This window comes from Temnothorax nylanderi, unplaced genomic scaffold, assembly GCF_030848795.1.
Source record: "Temnothorax nylanderi isolate EJ_2023f unplaced genomic scaffold, tnyl_v1.0 TNYL_tig0242_pilon, whole genome shotgun sequence".
In the NCBI taxonomy this organism is placed as follows: domain Eukaryota; kingdom Metazoa; phylum Arthropoda; class Insecta; order Hymenoptera; family Formicidae; genus Temnothorax; species Temnothorax nylanderi.
This window is the reverse complement of record NW_027249304.1, coordinates 103,422-125,896: the sequence shown is the minus strand read 5'-3', so window position 1 is coordinate 125,896 and position 22,475 is coordinate 103,422. Positions and strand designations below refer to the sequence as shown.

At 39.7% G+C, this 22,475-nt stretch overlaps 3 protein-coding genes and 1 long non-coding RNA gene across 8 annotated transcripts in view; 3 read left to right on the top strand and 1 right to left on the bottom strand.

Moving 5' to 3' along the window:
• The window catches only part of LOC139779791 (FHIP family protein CPIJ015043), a 42,811-nt gene extending 37,887 nt beyond the window's left edge, over positions 1 to 4,924 (top strand). Inside the window, exon 7 of the mRNA XM_071718265.1 lies at positions 4,581 to 4,924. Within this exon, the coding sequence (XP_071574366.1) occupies positions 4,581 to 4,611 (31 nt within the window). The 3' untranslated portion in view covers positions 4,612 to 4,924. The remainder of the gene's footprint in view (positions 1 to 4,580) is intronic.
• On the top strand, positions 581 to 7,252 carry LOC139779792 (uncharacterized). 4 transcript variants are annotated; one of them, XM_071718266.1, is made up of 2 exons: positions 581 to 2,077; positions 2,687 to 4,924. In XM_071718266.1, exon 2 carries the CDS (start codon positions 3,023 to 3,025, stop codon positions 4,091 to 4,093), a length of 1,071 nt encoding a protein of 356 aa, XP_071574367.1. In that variant the 5' UTR covers positions 581 to 2,077; positions 2,687 to 3,022; the 3' UTR covers positions 4,094 to 4,924. The 4 variants fall into 4 exon arrangements, 2 of the variants coding, with proteins under 2 accessions (XP_071574367.1, XP_071574368.1); XM_071718267.1 differs by having other exon boundaries at positions 581 to 2,179; XR_011720002.1 differs by lacking the exon at positions 581 to 2,077 and adding an exon at positions 7,091 to 7,252 and having other exon boundaries at positions 2,469 to 4,525.
• On the bottom strand, positions 4,511 to 21,387 carry LOC139779796 (uncharacterized). 2 transcript variants are annotated; one of them, XR_011720004.1, is made up of 4 exons: positions 21,022 to 21,387; positions 5,282 to 5,388; positions 5,122 to 5,229; positions 4,511 to 5,069 (listed from the first exon to the last, which is right to left on the bottom strand). It is a non-coding gene; the product is annotated as an uncharacterized lncRNA (long non-coding RNA). The 2 variants fall into 2 exon arrangements; XR_011720003.1 differs by lacking the exon at positions 21,022 to 21,387 and having other exon boundaries at positions 5,282 to 5,523.
• LOC139779815 (uncharacterized) lies at positions 8,647 to 17,364 on the top strand. Its single transcript, XM_071718291.1, has 3 exons — positions 8,647 to 9,485; positions 10,052 to 10,094; positions 11,930 to 17,364. The coding sequence occupies exons 1-3, from the start codon at positions 8,809 to 8,811 to the stop codon at positions 12,833 to 12,835; spliced, it is 1,626 nt and encodes a 541-aa protein (XP_071574392.1). The 5' UTR covers positions 8,647 to 8,808; the 3' UTR covers positions 12,836 to 17,364.
• Positions 21,388 to 22,475: the final 1,088 nt, after the last annotated feature.

Genomic DNA, 22,475 nt, shown 5'->3' with positions numbered 1-22,475 from the left:
GTCCTCCCAACAGCACCGGAGTTCGCTCACGCTGGCACAAGTCGCACAAAGCTCAAATAGAACGCTGAGTCACAGGAAAGCTTGGCTATGCGAAACTAACAATAAGTATGCTCCACCGCAGCGTCATACCCATGATTTTGCTTTGCAGGAGGCTTGCTTATATTAGCCCCCAATTGAAATTTACTTACAAGTTAGTCTTACCATTATGCGCCGCCTAGTGGCATTGTTGCAAACTATCACGGAAAGATGGCGCTACCATGCATCTTTCTTAATTAAGAATATTTCATAATATTTCAAAAATATTTGAAAAAAGATTATAAAGCCAATAATAAAAAATATTTTATAAATATTTTGGAACGAGATTATAAAACAATAAATATGTAGATTTAAATTAATATTTCAAAAATATATTTCAAATATTTAAGAAAATATCGTCTGGGTAATAAAGAAGAACATTTTTATAAATATTTTTAAAACATTCTTAAAATATTCTTAAAAATGTTACCACAGAAGGTTTTTAAATTATATTATTTTAAAATATTCGTAAAACATATTTAAAATGTTTCTTGCAATATTTTTACAGAAATATTCAAAAATATTTTTTGAAAACATTTTGTGCTGTATGGGTTACCATTTAAATTTTATATTATTTTATGAACATTTATAGTATTTGTTTTTATTCTTAAGTTGAATTTGTTGCGAAATTATAAATTTACTCGTAACCATATAATTTATTATATACACTATCTCGTATGATTTTAATCCTGTATGGATTGAATATGGATATCCTGGTGATATTAGCACTTACCTTATAATACTAAAAATAAATTTGAATAAATTTTATAAATATATTTGCTTGTATATTCTAACCTAACCTAACCTCTAATTAAGACGATAGACAGATGGGGAGTTCCGCTCGAACCGCCGTGCGAGTCGGACGTGTTTCGCATACGCTCTCCCTATAGGCGATTAGTTATACGCGAGTGAGATCTGAGATCACATCGTTTTGCGAGGGGTTGCGTTTCGTGCCCCGTTCTTTTCGGGAGGGTCTGATCTCAGCATTTATTGCTCCCCTCTCGGAGGGGAAGCGGTATTTCTTACTTTCTAACTAGCGATGGAGATTTCGAGCTCTGCAGGAATTGGTACATCGGATCGACATCGATCAGACGTCGATGGCGTCTACAGCTTTCCCAGATCGAAATAGCAAATCAGATCGACGTCGATTAGACGTCGATAGCTTTTACAACTTCGATCGATTATATATATAGGTTTAAATTAAAATATGGAATATTAAAAAATTAAACGGATCTTAATTTCTATCTACCATAAATAAACGGACATGAGGATTTTACCTGCTTTTGGTTACAAATAAACTCATTCATATTTATAAAATTAGGATAATTATGTACATACATGCAGGGTGGACAAAATATAGCGTGAGTTAATACAAAATAACGCTGTATTTTGTTTATCTTGTATATATATATATGTATATGAAAAATTATACATAATGTTATCTATTATTATAATATTTTTTTATTATATAATTATTATATAATTAGTATATAATTATTATAATAATTATTATATTATAATAAAATTATTATAATTATATAACATGTATAAATATATGTATATAAAATATAATATATTTTAGTTTTCAATTTTGACCGTCGAAACTAAAGAGTACATCATGCATGAAACCAGATTCACGATTTTTAAAACAGTTGTAAATTAAGCAGCTATCTCTGCTAAGCACAGCCAGATGATATATTCTATCTCCATTTCACGGGACCGCGTCATGACCTCGATCGACCAATGCGATTATCGCCCGCGACGCACGATATCCAATGAGTGTGCTGCGATGAGTGCAAGGCTGTATATGTGCGTGCAACGGAAAGTATCCCGTGTGTCGTGCGCGATTGACGTGATCGTGCTTGTCTGCCGAGCCCATCACAGTATACTGCACATACTGCAGCCGTGTTTCGTGTCTGGCATCACTGCTGAAAGTGCTGAGTCTAAAGTGCTATTTAATAAAGTCAGCAATCAATTATCGAAAATGAGTGAAAGTCCACCGGTAAGTTTTTCATAGCGTTATTTCTCATTTATCTGTTTTTAACTTCAAGAATTCTCGTTTTCGAAATCTACATATATTTTTGGTCGATTCAGATTACCTTTTGTAAGTTTATTGTTTACTTATTTACTTAATAGCAATAACCTATATCGTCGTTTGATGTCATCATAATATCAATATTTGGTCATTATATATTGGTTATTATAATGTCAAAATGACATCAGATGATAGCTTTCTACTTGAGTTTTGTGTCCTTGAAGAGTCTATAGATAATTATGATTACTTCATAAATAACTTATAAAATATAATTTTTATATAGTTCATAATTTGTTAATAAATATTTGTTCAGGTTTATTTAATTGGAAACGTGTGCTCTCATATGCTTTATTTTATAACCTCATTATGCAGGTTAAATGTTATCGATCATCTCAATAATTCTACTATTCTTATACTTCTTGCTTTTGCCATTATTTATTTATGATTTTCATACTACCGAGATTTTCATATTATTGTAAATGCAAAATAAGCAGCATATATATATTAATGTTATTATATATTAATTGTTTTTATATAATAAATATTTTATTTTATATATTGTTTTTACATGTGAAGTATGGTACAAATGTGAAGAAGCAAACCAAGGAATTAATTCGCCAAAGTAGGATTGAAGCAAAACTGGCTGATTTAAGAAGACGAATAACCGCGGTCTACGAAGCAGAAACTTTGTCCGATGATAATGAAGAAATTCATGTGCTGTCTATTCCAGAGATCAACAATGAAGATATTCCTTCAGAAACGAATAGCTCTGAATTATCAGCAATATTATGAGCAGGATCTGAGGCATCTAATGATAGTCTTTTTGAAAATGAAAACGCTATAAATGGTAATGATGTCGATAGTGAATTACATTTCGAAGATGAGAACAGCGACGGTGATGGAATTGCTGAAATGGATGATGTTAATAACAGATGTAGTGATCATGAAGATAATGACTTAATGATTCAATTTGAAAATGATGAACAGAGAAGTTTTTATGTTTTAACAACATTGAGAGAGTGGGCTCTTGAAGGAGGTGTATTATCCATGAAAATGTTAAATAATTTACTTCTTAGATTGAGGGTATTGTTTCCTATTTTACCCAAAAGTTACAAAGTCTTACTCCAAACACCTCCAATCTTAAGTGTTCAACAGCTACCTGATGGATCACAACTATGGTACAAGGGTGTAAAAGCAAACCTTGATAATATGCTTCTTACTGAATATTTAAATGTTCACAATTCAGTTATTATTGATGTCAATATGGATGGCCTTCCATTATTTAAAAGCTCTAAATTAAAGTTTTGGCCAATTTTAGGTTATTTGATAAATACAGAAAATGAGCCGTTTATTATTTGTTTGTATTTTGGTGATCATGATCCTGCTGATATGCATTCTTATCTGCACGAATTCGTCAATGAACTAGAGGATTTATTGGAAAATGGTTATGTTCGGGATGGCTTCACATATCCATTCATAATAAGAAATTATATTCTTGATGCACCAGCTCGCTCATTGGTGAAATGTTGTGTTAGTCACGGAGGTTACGGAGCTTGTGAAAAGTGCACCTGTGTTGGTGAATATGTTGCTGATCGTGTAGTCTACACAAATCTGAATGCTCCATTGCGAACTGATCACTCGTTCATCACTCAGGAAGATCCACTTCATCATATAGGCCGTTCTATTCTAGAGAGAGTATACACAGGAATGGTTTCCCAATTTAGATTAGATCCATTTCATTTAGTCTGGCATGGAGTCTTTAAACGATTATTGATGACATGGATGCAATGGAATGGACCATGGAAACTTAACAAGTTCTCCAGAAAAAATATTTCTAACAATTTAATTTTTTTAAAGGATTTCTGTCCAAGTGATTTTTGCAGACCACCGAGATTAATTAACGACTGGAAGATGTATAAAGGTACAGAAGAGAGGAGATTATGTCTTTATGATGGACTCCTAGTATTTCGTAATGAATTGTAGAAAAACGTTTACAAAAACTATCTCTTACTTCAGACTGCTCTGAAAAAAAAGTTAGATCCACCTGTTCTTAATTTGTCAAATTTTTTTAGTGCAGGTATGTTAAGTATTCTTTTTGCATATACACACGAACGCGCGCGCGCATACACATGCACACGCACACACGCACACAAGTTGTAATAATTTATGTCATTTTATGTTCACATATTTTCAGATTTTCACGAACGTTTTATAAGATTAGAAAAAAAATTAGAAGACATCAGTAGTAAGCTTGACGTTGTTATTATGAACCAAGCGAACTTAAATAAAAGTCTGCTTCCGGAACAGGCTGTCATCAATAGACCCTCAAATCTACCCTCTCTGCCTCTGAGTGACATAAAAAGCCTTGAAGAATTTGAGAAATTTTTATCCAAATATGTAAATCTTTCAGCAGCAGTAAGTAATATTTTATTATGCTTATACAACTTGATATATTTTTATTATTTTATAGCTGGATTCTGGATATTCACTGCCAGTACTGAGTCTACAGTCTCTCGAGGATCGTCGGCACGGTAACTACATTCTAATAGTAGCACCCGCGATCGCGCTAAGTCCCGCGAGAATAAGTCGAGTGTGAAAATAACCGTATACCGTCATCCCTAACAATCGGAAACGCCCGCGAAACGCGTTAATTGTCGCCGATAAGAAAGGCGAACGGTACTGCGATACCGATAAGGACTTAAGTGCGAATTGACGAAGCGCGCGAACGCCATCTTGTGTAAAGTGAATTATACGAACTACCACCTGTGTGAAATACGAGCAATAAATAAATTGTTCAATAAGTATACAAAAGAATACTCGGAGTTATTTGATTAACTTACCCTTCACCTACCTGATCAAGCGGGTGTCATCCATCTTGTCGAAGCGTTGATCCGGGCCGAAAATTTCTCATCGGTGATCCAACTGTTGTTGATGCGGAGGAACCATACGTGTCGGGAACCTAAAAAAGTGCGGGATTAAAAGAGTTGATTGACCACGATACTTATACTTACCTGGGTCCGGCGGTGATCGGCCATCTTGCTATTCCGTTGATCCTGGTCGGCGATTAATATCCATGATCCATGGGACGGCGGTGCGGATGAGTCATCCGTGATGAAAACCTGAAAAAAGAGGGTATTAATTAAGTTAGTTAACCATAGTGCTGACACTTACCCGAGGGGACGGTGGTCATCCATCTTGGTCCAACGGTGATCCAGGGCGGTGATTGAGATCGGTGATCCGAGAGTGGGCGTGAGAGATCGGCCATCCGTGGCGGGAACCTAAAAAGGGAGAAGATTAATTAAATTAAGAATCCGTGGAATTATACTTACTAGGTGCGCAACTAAGTTTCCGGGGTTTTTTGATCAATAAAAAATGGAAAATTTCAAGAGAAATACAAAAAATGGTTTATTCAAAGTATCGTCCCTCGCTAGCTATACATTTTCGTCATCTCTCTGGCAATACATGAATACCGCGACAATAAAACGACGCGTCTTTGGACCGAAACCATTCATCCAACCAATTTTGCACTTCTTCGAAATTGGTCAAGTGTAGCCCAGCCAAGCCATGCGCCATCGACCGGAACAAGTGATAATCGGAAGGCGCCAGGTCTGGCGAATACGGCGGGTGCTGTAGCAGATCCCATTTCAGCGTTTTGATGGTGTCCTGGACGATGGAACTGCGATGGCACGGAGCGTTGTCGTGCTGCAATATCACTCGTTCGTGTCTCGTGTCCCATTCTGGCCGTTTTTCGAGCAATGTATGGTTTAAATTGATCAGTTGTTGTCGGTAGCGATGCCCATTGACAGTTTTGCCCGGTTTCAGCAGCTCATAGTACACGATTCCTTTCTGGTCCCACCAAACGCAGAGCATTGTCTTCTTTCCAAAACGATTTGGCCGTGCCGTCGATGTTGATTCTTCACCAGGTGAAAGCCACGATTTTTTGCGTTTGGGATTCTATAAATATATCCACTTCTCATCGCCAATAACAATTCGATGAAGAAAACTCTTTCTTTCATGCCGCAAAAGTAAAATTTCGGAAGTGGCTCTTCGATTTTCCATCTGTCTCTCAGTCAACTCATGCGGCACCCATTTTCCTTCCTTTTGAATTTTTCCCATGGCATGTAAACGTTTGGAAATACCTTGGTGAGTCATGTTTAATGCCTCCGCAAGTTGATCTTGTGTTTGCGTATCATCTTCATCCAATAACGCTTGCAGATCGGCGTCCTCAATTGTTTTTGGTCTTCCGGAGCGCTTCTTGTCCTCAGTGTCGAAATCGCCACTTCTGAAGCGTTTAAACCAATCTTCACAGGTAGTTTTCGATGGTGCATGTTCGCCGTAGGCCTCCTCAAGCAAACGACGTGCTTCAGCTGCATTTTTTTTCAAGTTAAAGCAGAAAAGCAAAGCTTCCCGCAAATGCTGTTTATTTGGCACAAAACTCGACATCTCCGTTGTTAGAAAAAATATTTTTGCGTTGCGATATGTGTTTATATAACGACTGGTTATTGTTAACAGATGTCCAAGCTATAACTTCAGACAACTTCAGACATGTAAGTCGAGTACATGTGTTATTGGTGCCATCTATGTGTGAAACCCGGAAACTTAGTTGCGCACCTAGTACCTTCTCGGTGATAAAGGTGAAACCGAGTGGCGACCGTTGAACTAAGGGGACATTCAACGCGATCCGTGGCCCTATGAGGTGCCGTCCGGTCACAGTATAGGGCGCACGAGACGCGGAATCACATTCGATTGACACGTCACACGTACAAGAATCTGCGGCTTTCCAGGTCAGACGGAGCGGACAAGCCAGGGTGGGAGATACCTCAATGCTTCGGCGGGGTTAAAATCTTCGTGACCTAGAAACGTTTACGTCACATACACTATAGATTTTTAGTACTGGCAGTGAATATCAGAACGCCATCTATATCTCTGTAATGTGTTTCATAAATACTGATTTCTTTTTGTTTGTTTCCTTTCTTGCAGTGCTACTATTTGAAGAGTTTGGCTTTGGGAAATAATGAGAAAACTGCAACGTCAAAACTTATGACTCAATTGATGACCAATTCCTTAGCTGTACATTTTAATTTTGATGGTTATAATCCTCAGAAAGCTATGACAATTAAAAGGTCATTTAAACAGTTGAAACTTTGGAAATTATTTCAAGGTATTTATCTTCTTTCAAGTATTCCGTCTCCCAAAGTTTTTAATTTATTATACAATATTAGGTAACTCAGAGAATCGCGATTTATCAGAAGCTTTATTTCTCTTTATTGTTCTTTTAATCTAGGAGTGATGCTACTAAAATTTCTCAGAGAATCGCGATTTATCAGAAGCTTTAAATGCACTCAGAAATTGGCTACGAAATGCTGCTGGGCGTAAACAAGATTAAAATGTAAAATTTTTTAGGATTTTCTTTTATATGCAATTTTTGAAGCCTTATATTATTGGTGTTTCTTTTTTGCTTTATTTTATTATACTAGAGTAATTATTATATAGAAAGTTTGTCAGATTCAATTTTAAGTTTAAATATAGAATGTACGTATATATGTGTGTATATATATATATATATATGTAGAGAGAGAGAGAGATATATATATATATATATATATATATATATATCTCTCTCTCTCTCTCTACATATATATATATTATCCCTTATATCCTTTATATATATATATTATATATAATATATAATATATATAATATACATATATATATATAGTAGAGAGAGAGAGATGAGAGAGAGAGAGAGGAGAGGGAGAGAGAGAGGAAGGGAGGGAGAGGGAGAGAGAAGGGAGAGGGAGAGGGAAGGGAGAGGGAGAGGAGAGAGGAGAGAGAGAGAGGGAAGGAGAGGGAGGAGAGGAGAGTGAGGGAGAGAAGGGGAGGAGAGGAGAGGAGAGGGAGAGGGAGAGGAGGGGAGAAGAGAGGAGAGAAGAGAGAGCGAGAGAGCGAGAGTGAGACGGAGAGACTGAGGAGAGAGAGAGAGAGAAGTTATGTACAAAAAATAAAAAACAATATTCTTTTACATCTATCGTATGTATATCTATTAGTACACTCCAATCAAAGTAAAATGCATACTGAGCGGCTGTAGTACCGAATGCACTCATTGTATCAACTAGATGTCTAATAGATGTTTTATAGACGTCGATATTAAGATCTAGATAGCGTCGAAATTCAAAGATTTAAACGTCTATGTAGACGTTCAATTAGATCTCATTTAGACACGTCTAAAAGACGTCGATTCAATGTCGATTCGATGTACCAATTCCCCCTGGGTGAGAGCTCACAGTCATTTATAGGTGCTGAATTCCATGCATCGGGAGATGAGACGCAGTGCAATAAAAGAAAGAAGACGTGCGTTACTGAGAAGGAATTCGACGACATTGTTAAGGACATTATAATTAATGAACAGCGGGATCCTAATCGGGACGCGAATTCGATTCGACGAAATCTGACTTCGAAGCAGCAGAGGGATAAGGAACTCTCCAAGAGACGGAACGCGTTTTCATGTCAGGAGGACGAGATGGAAGTAGATACTAATGCTGACAAGCTCTCGAATACGGGGGGCCGCCAGTTTTTAATAAATAAAGTGACCCCGCCAACTAGTCATATGAATATAGGTAGTAATAAGGCGCACATTGCGAACACGACTTCAACTCTGGGCGATCACGCGAACACAAGGGACGAGCCACGTGATACCAATGTGGGACTATCGGATCCGCCTATTGACAAGGAATCGTACAATATTTACGATTTTGCTCTGCAGAAGTGTTCTTCAAATAATATTGACGCACAGCGGTTATGTGAGATTCGACGACGACCACACAGGTAAAGCTAAAGTTATTCTCCGACTCCCTCCGGATCAATCCACTACTAGAAAAGGCATGAATAAAATCAAAATATGGATGATCCTCGCGGAACTTCAAATTTGCCCGACCTCTCTAGAAATGATAAATCATTTCTCCGCAGAAGCCGAATTAGATAAATTTATCGATGCCAACCGGACTCTCGACATTATAGATAAGATGCATGTTCCAAAAATTAAAGAATATGTAGAACAGCGGTCGTTCATTAGTAAAGGAGTCATTTCAGATTGGCCGTCGGGGATTCCTGAATTATGGGAGGTGATTCAGGATAAATCTAACATCTTGAAACTGGAGAGGATGTATCGCCAAAAATGGGATCCGGCCGCCCAAAAATCGTCCTTGGTTGCCACCGATAATATCACCATCACCTTTAAGTCTAACAAGATCCGTGATTTGTCGGTCTTCAGTGGCGGCGATGTCTGTGAAGTTGGCATATCATTTTCCAGCAGATCAAAAATAAAAGGGAGTTCTTGTCGCATGCAGTCGAGTTCTATAGTTCCTGATACTTTTTAGTAATAGTTCTGGTGATTTTACCCAAAAAACAGTCGATCGAAAAAATGATCTGCTAACTTCCCGTAGCAGATCATTTTCTAGCAGATCAAAAATAAAAAAGAGTTCTTGTCGCATGCAGTCGAGTTCTATAGTTCCTGATACTTTTTAGTAATAGTTCTGGTGATTTTACCCAAAAAACAGTCGATCGAAAAAATAATCTGCTAACTTCCCGTAGCAGATCATTTTCTAGCAGATCAAAAATAAAAAAGAGTTCTTGTCGCATGCAGTCGAGTTCTATAGTTCCTGATACTTTTTAGTAATAGTTCTGTTGATTTTGCCAAAAAAAGTCCATTGAAAAAATTATCTACTAGTTTTCCGAAATCTTGGAGTTCCGGTTTATTTAAAATATTTTTCGAACAGTTCTGAGCATACTGAAGCATTTTCTAAAGAGTTCCCGACACTAGCAATGTTGTATAATTGTTTTAAAAAATTAATACCGCCCAAAAACCGAGTACTTAGAGAAAAAAGAGTGATATGCTGTACGAAATGTAACAGTTCCGGTTTATCTAAAATATTTTTCAAATAGTTCTGAGCGTACTGAAGCATTTTCTACAGAATTCCCGACACTAGTAATGTTGTATAATTTTTTTATAAATTAATACCGCCCGAAAGCCGAGTATTTAGAGAGAATAGGGTGATATGCTGTACGAAATGTCGCAGTTTCGGTTTATCTAAAATATTTTTCGAATAGTTCTGAACATACTAAAGCATTTTCTAAAGAGTTCCCGACACTAGCAATGTTGTATGATTTTTTAATAAATTAATACCGCTCGGTTTTCGAGCGGTATTAATTTATAAAAAAATTATACAACATTGCTAGTGTCGGGAACTCTGTAGAAAATGCTTCAGTACGCTTAGAACTATTCGAAAATTATTTTAAGGTGCTTCATGCATTTAGGTCAAATGTAGTTAGCCCGGAAAATGTGATATGAAATGAAAGATTAACGTTCCTAGAGTGTGTCTGTAAAATTTCGGATTTTTTAACCGATTGGTTCCGGAGATATATGTCAGCTTGGCAACGTCGCATGTGTCAGCTGATGAGTATAGCGCATATATCAAACATTCAACGTTTACCATGTTCTGGACGCTGAATAAAGCAAAGGGTGAAACAAAAATATTCGTCCATTTCTGAAAAGAATTAAAATTAGGTTTGATCAAGATCTGCAACACTGAATAAATACAAGTTTCAATACAATGAGGTTATAAAATGTCCAAATAATTTTAACATGCATCGTTTACTCTATTTATCATAACGTTGCCGCGCTGCTGTTGTACATATATTCACACGGCTCACAACTCTAGTAAAAGATGTGACTTTCGTCTCAATATTTTAATTACGTAGATGTCGTATAACATTAAAGATGTCATAAATAATAAATCTAATTATATACTGATTTTTACGGACAAAAATCACACTTATTTATCACTAATAAGAATAGTTGCCTATTTGACTTGCAAGTACTGCATGAACCACCTTAAATAAACCGGAACTGCGACATTTCGTACAGCATATCACCCTATTCTTTCTAAATACTCGGTTTTTGAGCGGTATTAATTTTTTAAACAATCATACAACATTGCCAGTGTCGGGAACTCTTTAGAAAATGCTTTAGTATGTTCAGAACTATTCGAAAAATATTTTAGATAAACCGGAACTGCGACATTTCGTACAGCGTATCACCCCATTCTCTCTAAATACTCGGCTTTCGGGCGGTATTAATTTATAAAAAAATTATACACCATTGCTCGTGTCGAGAACTCTGTAGAAAATGCTTCAGTACGCTCAGAACTATTCGAAAAATATTTTAGATAAACCGGAACTGCGACATTTCGTACAGCATATCACCCTATTCTCTCTAAATACTCGGTTTTCGAGCGGTATTAATTTTTTAAACAATCATACAACATTGCCAGTGTCGGGAACTCTTTAGAAAATGCTTTAGTATGTTCAGAACTATTCGAAAAATATTTTAGATAAACCGGAACTGCGACATTTCGTACAGCATATCACCCTATTCTCTCTAAATACTCGGCTTTCGGGCGGTATTAATTTATAAAAAAATTATACAACATTGCTAGTGTCGGGAATTCTGTAGAAAATGCTTGAGTACGCTTAGAACTATTTGAAAAATATTTTAGATAAACCGGAACTGTTACATTTCGTACAGCATATCACTCTTTTCTCTCTAAGTACTCGGTTTTTGGGCGGTATTAATTTTTTAAACAATTATACAACATTGCTAGTGCTAGGAACTCTTTAGAAAATGCTTCAGTATGCTCAGAACTGTTCGAAAAATATTTTAAATAAACCGGAACTCTGAGATTTCGGAAAACTAGCAGATAATTTTTTCAATGGACTTTTTTTTGGCAAAATCAACAGAACTATTACTAAAAAGTATCAGGAACTATAGAACTCGACTGCATGCGACAAGAACTCTTTTTTATTTTTGATCTGCTAGAAAATGATCTGCTACGGGAAGTTAGCAGATCATTTTTTCGATCGACTGTTTTTTGGGTAAAATCACCAGAACTATTACTAAAAAGTATCAGGAACTATAATATAGAACTCGACTGCATGCGACAAGAACTCCCTTTTATTTTTGATCTGCTGGAAAATGATATGCCAACTTCACAGACATGTGGCTGCGTCGGTTTAAGAGTAAGACCCTTTATTCCTCAAACTCGGCAGTGTTTCAACTGTTTTAGATTTGGCCACACAAAGACCGCATGCAAGAGTGAAACCCGTTGCATAGTTTGTGGCGATAAGACTCATGGCCATTGCGAAAAACCGGTGTGCTGTTATAACTGTGGTGGTCAGCACAAATCGACGTTCCGCGGATGTCCTGAGCATGAAAGAAATAAGAGTATAAATATGGTCATGGCTTACAACAATGTCTCTTTTCATAGAGCTCTGCGAATTATCGAGAGAGAACCTCCTGCTTCTGCGAAACCAATGGACAGGTTGGCAAATCCAACGACCTGGCCTGAGCTGCCGGTCTCCAGGCCGGCGCCCCCCGGGGAGGGGGGCGGCCGGGAGAGGTCGGTGCGCGTCGTGAGGGCATCGCATGATCGGAACGATGTGACCCGACCAAGAACGAGGGAACATGGCCCACTGCGTGGAATTGGAAATTATCTTGGCCAATTTAATGTCCGGGCCGAGGACATTACCAGAGACAAGAGAGGCCTTGCCATTGCCTCGGCGCGGAATGGTGCTTCGTGGGCGCGGGTGGTGCAGCGAGGTGCTGACGAGACTCATGCCGCCTCTGACCGGGGTTCGGCTGAGGAAATAGTGGATAGCATCTTACTATGAGATTCCCTGCAGCGCGGGATTGTTTGATCGATGCACTGATGCACGATAATAGGCGTGCAATGCGAACACGCTCGCCTCGAGATAACGGTACTGAACGGGATACAGAAGATAGAAGAGCAATGCACAGCAACAAGACTAAAGAGCCTGTAACGATCGGTCTAGGGGGGGCCTACCCTTCCCCCTTCTGGATAATTCCAGCTCCTACTATGGAATTGTCGGGGCTTCCGCGGCTGCAAAGAAGAACTATCCAAACACATTTTGGAGTATGATATTATCGTCTTGACGGAGACCAGATGCTCTGGTCACGCCGCTACACACAGTGTTATAGTTAGCCCCCGCCGGGTCTCCTTTTCTAACTATAACACTGTGTGTAGCGGGAATAGACTTGGTAGTGGAGGGGTATCTATATATATCCCTCCGCAAATATTTGGACTTCAGCGTTGTTCCCATCCCTGCCCTTCCGGTGGGATACGACGTTGTCTGTGTGAGGACCAATAATCTCTCTCGCAACTTTAATATTGTTGCTATATACAGACACCCTGATGAACCAATGGCTAGACGCGATTTTCGGCCCATATTTGACGCCATTGGTGATGGTAACTCGGACACTGTCTTTCTCGGGGATTTTAATGCACACAACGTGGCGTGGAATTGCCCTTCCACGGATGGAAGAGGTGACTTGCTACATGAACTTATGGACAATGAGGGTCTCATCTGTGTTAACACGGACACTTGCTCTCAGAATGGAGCCAGGGGACAGCGTGATACTAACTTGGACTTACTCTTTGGCTCGAATCATATTGTAGGAGAAATATTGTACCACCAGTTGGCAGACGCATGGGGCAGCGATCACTTCCCCATTTCTTTCTCCTTCGACAACCACCCCATGATATACAAGAAGATTACGAATCGCTTGTCAACTAAGAAGACGGATTGGCGACGTTTTGATGAGTTGGTCGAGAGCCAGGTAATTTCATCCCTCATCCCGTGTCGGGGGCTTTTGAATGAAGATTTCGAAGCGTATTACTCCACATTTATTGACATGATTAAGAATGCAGTTGCGGTGGCCTCGGGTAGACGCGCGAGTGTGGCGCCCACCGTCATCTCACCTGACAAAAGAAAACAATCTCACAGATGGTGGGATGCCGAATGCGATGACGTTATACATGACAGAAAGACGTCCCTAGCTGCCTTCAAGAAATCGAAGAGTCTCCACGATTGGCTGCTGTACAGGAGGGCTGCTGCTGTGGCGAGACGCACCATTAAACTTAAGAAGAAGGCCAGTTTCGAAAAGTTTTGTAGTGAGATTGACAGATTTACGAGCCTCTCGTATGTTTGGAAAACCATGCGCATTATGAAGAACGCCAGAAAGAATTTAGAATGGAACGCCTGGCCTACGAAAAATAGAGAGGATGTAATTAGATCATCCATTGATGGCTTGGCCCCCCCCTTTTGTGGGCGTGGAGCCCGCCTCGGAGTTTGGTGAGAGCTGCCCGGACGAGGATTTGGAGGCTCCCTTTTCACGTGCGGAATTCGACAGAGCGATGAAAATGATCAAGAAGGACTCGGCTCCCGGCCTGGACGGCATGGAGTACAGGACGATCAGGGCTCTTCCTGAGGTCGCGAGGGTGTGTTTGTTGGACATCTTCAACAGAGTGTGGGCCACGGGCATACTCCCCGAGGACTGGTTGAATTATCAGGTAATTTTTATAGATAAAATAGGTCGTGAGAAGGTGCGGCCTATTTCACTGTCTTCCTGTATTGGAAAACTTATGGAAAGGATGATCAACGAGAGACTGATCTGGTGGGCCGAGAGGGAGGAGAAATTCAGCCCGTCGCAGAGCGGCTTCCGCAGAGGGAGATCCTGCGCGAATAACCTTGTCAGAATCGTCGCGGATATAAGGACGGCCATGTGTGTGGGCGAGTATACCCTTGCTGCGTTTCTGAACGTCTGCTCGGCATACGATTGCGTAGACTACCGGATCATGCTGGCAAAATTGATCGCACTTAATTGCCCCCCCGCCATAGCGAGATTCATATGTAACTGGCTATATCAGAGAAAGGTACGATTTATTGTAAATGCTCGTGAGCATATAGATCGATACGTTTACAGGGGGCTCCCGCAGGGTGCTGTCTTGAGTCCGGCATTGTATTCGCTATACACGCAGGACTTGTGTGCTGACCTTCCGGAGGGCGTGGAGGCAGTCAAATTTGCCGATGACATCGGATTGTATGTTCGCGGGCCTAACCGCGAGCAGAATCGTCTCCTTCTTCAGCAGGCGGTGAACATCATTGCAGAGCGGCTTCGCAATATGGGCCTGGACCTCGAACCTAAGAAGACTGTACTGGTGGAGTTCTCTAAGAGTGGATACATTGACAGGCGGATGAATATCCGTATTGGTGACTGTGAGGTCTTCAACTGCGGAGCAGCCAAGTTTTTGGGGGTGTGGCTGGACAACAGACTGAGTTTCGACCGACAGGTGCAGGAGCTGAGGGGTAAGGTGAGCCGTGCCAACTCGATTATCAGATATTTGTGCGGAGTTTCTAAGACATGGAGATGAACACGGCCCTGATGTTATACAAGAGCCTGGTGAGGTCCATCATTGATTATGGGAGCTTTGTATTCTTCCCCAGACAGCCATCGCTGCAGCTTAAACTGGAAAGAGCTCAGTTCATAGGCATACGCACAGCGCTGGGATACAGGATGTTTAAAGGGAAAGTAGTCTGTAGAATATAGTAAGAGAAAGGAGAGACTATATATTAGCTGCCCTTTGTTGGGTTTCACGGAATGTATGTTTGTGGTTTATGCGAGATGGACCATGGCGGGATTTGTATCATTTTGAAAGACCCGCGCGTTCAATGTCAGCCCTGTTTCGAAGCAACAACTCAACGATGAGAGCGTGGCGCCACCACTAAACTTGAGCACTCGAACGGTGTGGCGCGGTAGGCCAAGGGGGAGACGAAGAGCGCGGGCGCGAAGCGCACAAACACGATCGTGCCGATCGACGCCTCGACGGCAGTGCTTGTTTTTCGGGAGCGTTTCACGTAGCTACATCGTACTCGTGTTTGAGACGAAATCGGCGGAACTTTCGAGAAAGCGAATCAAGTCGAGACAAAAAGGAGTGGTTGCGTCTTATTGCGACACGCTATCGTTTATAAATCCAACAGCTCAACATATATACGAACATTGGAAGGATCGCCAGCTACGGGACTATACCGGTGCAAAATCCGGTCTCGCCATAACGGCCCCGTGCTACCGCAAGGACGGGATCGCCGCCATTGTTACATCATCCTTCTGTACAAGAAAAAGAGCGGCCATTAGATCACACAGGAAAAAGAGACCACGATCTTTTCTGGCCTCATCCGGATAAATACTTGATTCAAAGGTTCAGTCGCTTTATTTAAGCACTTCTACTGTGAAAAGGTAAATCTGTCTTTTCTAATGAAACCAAAGATCCTTTAAGGGGAAAGCTCATCCCCGATTAGCGCGATGTAACGGATTAAATACATCCGGTTACATTTCGATCTTGGTTTCAGGGAGCGAACGAGTATTATCGCAGTATAATTCGTACGCCGAGCGAAGCCACAGAGCTTCACAGTGTAGAAATCTGAGCTCAGTTCAATCATTAATTGTCTCTTTCTTTTGTCGACGGTTGCAACCGAGATTAACGATTACCGTAATCGATTAGCGTCTTGAAAATATGTATAAAGGATCCGTGCGTTATTCACTTTCGTTTAGATATCAGAAACTGCCGCTTTAAATACATGAACATTGCGTCACGTTCGATAAAGCATAATCTACATGTTAATTCACTTCGTTTATTACTGGTTTAAAAGAGAATTCTTGTCATTAGACGAATCTTACATTCTCTTGTGTTTACGATACGTTTCTATCTTCCGTTACCAATGTTCTTCCTATGCGAAAAGGGAATACTTAATATTGAAAAGCCTTGATATTTGATTGTGTTGTCGTTTGCAACGAATTGTCCTTCTATACATATATGATTGAATTACTCACTGAATTATACTTTAACCAGTTATTTAACAGGAAGTTGATCGCAAAGAAAGATATCAACAATAACAATTACTTCTTACTTTAACGTTGATACAATATTATGGAAGATATATATATTATTTATATCAGAAGGACTATTCGTCATATAAATATTGTATTATGTTATGCGTGATGCTGCCTATATGAATGTTTATTTTATCTGATGTTATTTGAAAGGAACAATCTTTTCGATATAGATTAAATTGGATCAGACTTGACTTCATCAAGGTATGCATAAGGATGATAGTCATGCTATTAATTCTGTCGTGGAATAAACTGTCTTATTCATGCAGTATAGAAAATATTTAGTTTTAATGAGAAAAGCTTGTTCCATATTAATCTTTTCATGTTCTTTACTTGTATTTTGCACAGCTTCTTATGATGTAATCTCCGTGTATGTCTCGAATATTCGCTTATGGTCCAGATAGAAATAGATATTCGATCTAACTGAGAAATATACAGCCTCTCCTCGTCAGTCAAATAAGGTTTGTGTCTCCTCCTTTTAACAATTCTTGAGTTCCGGCTCATGCGTGAGCTGGTACATTTAACACAGGAATTCTACGCCCAACAACGTTATTGTTGCTGAGGCGAAGGTTAGACATCTGAGAGATCGGGCGATGTTGTTGGGCACGAATTTTGTTAATAAGGCTATTGCCTACAACCGTAGTGGCTTAAGCGACAAGCTGCGCAACCATGGATGGCGAGAATTATGTTCGGTTCAGACAGCCTACCTATAGACCTTCGCTTTTGTCGGAGATATGGAGAGGGACCATCCGACATAGACATCTCATTGGCCCCACGGGTAAATTCGAGGTTTTTCAGGGGTCGTTTGGCGCACATACTTTCAGGCCTGCGGTTGATCTGTCCATTGGGGCAGCGAGGAAGGGTGAGAGGTTTTCGGATCAATCTCTCATATGCAAGATCACGGAGAAATATAATTTGAGCTCGGACCCTGACATTATATATACTGATGGATCCTACGGCGACTCTTCTAGATCTACGGGGGCGAGCATCGTGATTATGCGATCAGGAGGATGCTTATAAGATGAGTCTTCCTAAATTCTGCTCTTCTTTCTCCGCTGAATCGTTTGCTGTTCGTGCCGCCCTTCAACTTTTGTGGCTTCGGAGAGAGGGGAGGAAGAGCGAGGCAATAATACTGTCCGACTGTCAGTCGGTTGTCAAATCAATCTATAATAACCACCTTAATGTGCACAAGAACAAATATGTCACGGAGGCTAGAATACTTATATATAAATTAGAGAGATATTGCGGTAAGAGAATTGTGCTTGTGTGGATCCCGGCGCATGTGGGAATTCTGGGTAACGAGATTGCCGACGGATTGGCTAAGGAGGCGGCTGAGGAGGAGGCGGACCCCTCCATTTCCGTTCCGGTGGGGGATCTTCTGGCCGTGGCTAGGAGGGAGACATGGGAGGCCACCCAATCATCGATCGCACGAGACTCGCAGCACAAGGGCGCCTTCTATTTTGATTTATTCTATGACCGGGAATCCACGAAGCCATGGTTCAACAAGGTCAGAGCGGAAAGATATTTCATCACATTAATCAACAGATTAAGAGCAAACCATTACAATCTTGGATCCTCTCCAAGGTCGGTAAATGGCGCGTCGGTAGCGACGCTACATAAGGTCTTCCGCCGCACTTCGAGCTGTTTGGATCCAAAATGGCGACCACAACGCTCAGCTGATCCAAGGTCCGCGAATGGCGAACTACGCACACAGTAACAACTATTGTACGACGTGCACTAATACACAGTCACTGGATCCAAAATGGCGGCCGTCGGAAGACCTTATGTAGCGTCGCTATCGACGCGCCATTTACCGACTTTGATCCTCTCTTAAGGGGATCCTGCAGTGACAGGCGAACTTCCTCGATGTCGATAATGTCAACCTTTCTAATTTTGTTTTCCCTATATCTGTCTTTGTCTAACGAAATGACATCTGTCCTTGTTTGATTGCTCGCCATCTCTCGCAAGATTCGGCAACTACTGTTGCTGCTCTTCTTGTTATTCTGCATCCGTATTTGCATTACTAAAATAATTTTTCGATGGATCTTTTTTTGTACGCATTGAATCTTACTTCTACTTGCACGATATTATTCCTACATGTTTTCCCAAGGGCAGATGATAAACTATATGTATGTATAAACTGCAGAATTTTTGTTTTAAGCAAATATTGTCGTCAGGTGACAGCTGTATGTGCCCAAATAAGTAATATTTTTAATTTTTTGGTGTTTTTGATATAAAATCGCGTTTGTTAGGGGAGAATAGGGGAATGACAGTCATCAAGCAATGCCGGTCACCTGTATTTGACATAATCCAACAGTTATATCAAACTTTTTTGTCTCTATCCGTTTACATACATGATTATCGAGTAATTTATTATGCCGTGCCTATTAAACCAACATAAATTAATAAAAATCTGGTGACTTATTTTACGCCCTTTTTCTTATAAGAATCGATGTACTTTTATATAATAAGGGTTTTGCGAAATTTTTAGTAGTTAAAATTACATCTAACCGTTATTTATGACTTTTTTGGTTCTTTTAGCTTCCATTTCGCCCATATTAAAACGATGGCATCGTATAAATATATTATTATTAATATAACAAATTCACTCGGTTTTTGGGGTAACGGTAGTCGCTCGCACGGGGAAATTGCAGTCGTGGCGCACTTGTTAACCATCGGGCACATGCCTGCAAACGTCGAGTGACAGCGTAACGCCGGAATTTTAAGTTAAAATTTCAATTTTTCTGTTAATCATTAATTGTAATTATATTTTCAATTTAAGATGTGTACACGCCCCCGAAAGGGACATGGGCTAGTATTGATGTTGAGGAGACAAAACAGTATGGCATTGTTACGACAATTTGTTGTTCTATTTATTACACCAGATATTTGGTAGATAATTATTAAAACATTCCGTAAATTGTCATATAAATTCGTAATCACATCGAGAAAATTAATGAACATGAAATTATCTATAATAATATATATAGAATTACCAATGGCCAATTCACTTTACACACTTTACTTCCTTTAAGAAGAATTCTTTCTTAAAGTACCTTCAATGCAAAGTTACAAAGTTAGATTTCAATCATAAAGTATTAGCCTTTAAGAAAACTAATTGAAACTGTCCAAGATATTCCTCTCAATCAGGAATAACTCACAAGTTGAAGTGACCACTAATAAAATTCATATAAAACACCAGAAATGCAAGGATATTTCATAGAAAATAAACATATCAATAATATAAGCGATGGAATAATGCGTAACTTTGAAGCTTAGACTGAATTTAGCGCAAACGCATGAGAACAGGATTTCATAAGTAAATAATTCGAAGTAGTACTAAATCGTCTATTAATAATATGGCTTTTAAGAAATTATAATTGTAGAAAATATTAACTTAGAATAAAAGAAAAGGAATTTTCTTATTATGTCAAGGAAACGCATTAATCCATAACTTCACGAGACAAATGATATTTAAATGATAAATCATATATCACATATTAGAAGTAAGCAAACTCGTATTCGCAATAATTAATAACTGAGATAAACACGAATCGTTTGGTAATTGCGTAATATTTCTAATGAATGAGTGTCCGACGTATTATTTGCAATTGCTCTTATGCAAATTAAGCAAGAACGCAATCGTTAAAGAACTAGTGTCGCTATGAGTTTCAAAGTTAACGCCATTGAAGAAAGATTAGTATTTACAAAGATCGAGCTCGTTATTACAACGAGAAAGTAAATATACGCACGGTTGCGACCGTAGAAGTAATAATTATCCGGCATATGCAAGTTGGTAAGAAGGTATCTTCTTTAGTAAAATCCGGCTCGAATTTATGAGAAGGAATCTTCTCTGCAAAATTCCGGCTTCATCAATTTTATAGCAGTTCCATTCGAACAGCCATATCGAATAATGCAATGTCCGCGAATGTTCTGTGCCGGGACTTCCACTATTCGTGGAAGGATTCTCCAGAATGGAGGAATACGGCCTCACAATATCGAATAATGCAATGTCCTCGAATGTTCTGGAATCAAAGATCGCCATTTTGCTAACTGAAGTTAGCCGCTCAGAATTGATCAGTGATTCTTAATCAGAACAACGAGTTACCTGTGCCGGGACTTCCACTATGCGTGGAAGGATTCTCCAGAATGGAGGAATACGGCCTCACAATTTTGCAACATGCAGCTCTCTTTTACTGCCTTTATATCGCCAATGTCCTTTGTATGGATAGCAATGACGGACGTCCTTCCTTCTAAGTACAAATGGCGGACGCCTCTCCTCGTTTCTCGTCTCGTTTATATCGGTGCCGTCTAGCCTTTTATAAATCTACAGCACAAGCTATCGTTCTTCTACTGAACGCGAAATTATTCCCTTGTAAGGGATTCTCATGGCAGAAAGCCACGACACCGCTTGACTCGACACGCGTGACCGTTCAGGACTAGAGACGACTGCGTAATAGTAATGCTCGCTCGCTCGCTCTGAGAACAAAACTTACTTCCGTAAAAGAATCCGGAAATCGGGTAGCGCCACATCGCCACACGGCTGCGCCGCTGCGAGCGCAACACTCTTACCGCCGGTTACTTTGGGCCCGCACTGGCCTCTCTAGAGCTCTTCACGGAATCGGTTACCGACTCGACAATGCAATAGGTGGCAGCACACCACTTCTCTTATTTCGTTGCCACGCGGCATTTCAAACAAGATGCCTCGTTGTAGACCAAGAAAAACCGAAAGAGGAAAATGGTCCTCAGACGAGCTCAGAGCAGCTATCGGGGCAGTAAAACCTGGAATTCCGCTGACCGCGGTTATCCAAGAGGCGACCGTAATTACCCCACACGTCGGACAATTGCGGTCAATTCAGAGATTTTTATAATCAATGCAGGTTTAATTATTTATTAGCTTACTTGACTTTTATGCTTCTACTTTCGAAGAATGATTGATGAAGTATCCGTCAACTATTCCATTTTAGTTCTAAAGACATTTCTTTTTCAGAAAATAAGAAATAATTCTTACTGACCGCAATTCCCCCATTCTCCCCTACCCTAGATTTTTGTGCGGACTTTAATTCTGTAAAAGATTTTTGCAATTCTATAAAGCCAATTAAGGGGATCCTGCAGTGACAGGCGAACTTCCTCGATGTCGAAAATGTCAACCTTTCTAATTTTGCTTTCCCTATATCTGTCTTCGTCTAACGAAATGACATCTGTCTTTGTTCGATTGCTCGCCATCTGACGCAAGATCCGGCAACTACTGTTGCTGCTCTTCTTGTCATCCTGCATCCGTATTTGCATTACTAAAATAATTTTTCGATGGATCTTTTTTTGTACGCATTGAATCTTACTTCTACTTGAACGATATTATTCCTACATGTTTTCCCAAGGGCAGATGATAAACATTATGTATGTATAAACTGCAGAATTTTTGTTTTAAACAAATATTGTCGTTAGGTGACAGCTGTATGTGCCCAAATAAGTAATATTTTTAATTTTTTGGTGTTTTTGATATAAAATCGCGTTTGTTACCCTAGATTTTTGTGCGGACTTTAATTCTGTAAAAGATTTTTG

What these genes read in the sequence shown, in the direction of transcription:
- LOC139779792 (XM_071718266.1), top strand. Translation starts at nt 3,023, where the DNA reads ATGGATGATGTTAATAACAGATGTAGTGATCATGAAGATAATGACTTA.
- LOC139779815 (XM_071718291.1), top strand. Translation starts at nt 8,809, where the DNA reads ATGTGGGACTATCGGATCCGCCTATTGACAAGGAATCGTACAATATTT. An exon ending in ATAGTTCCTGATACTTTTTA is followed by an intron (nt 9,486 to 10,051) that starts GTAATAGTTCTG and finishes TTTTTCAAATAG; the next exon opens with TTCTGAGCGTACTGAAGCAT. An exon ending in CTACAGAATTCCCGACACTA is followed by an intron (nt 10,095 to 11,929) that starts GTAATGTTGTAT and finishes AAAGTATCAGGA; the next exon opens with ACTATAGAACTCGACTGCAT.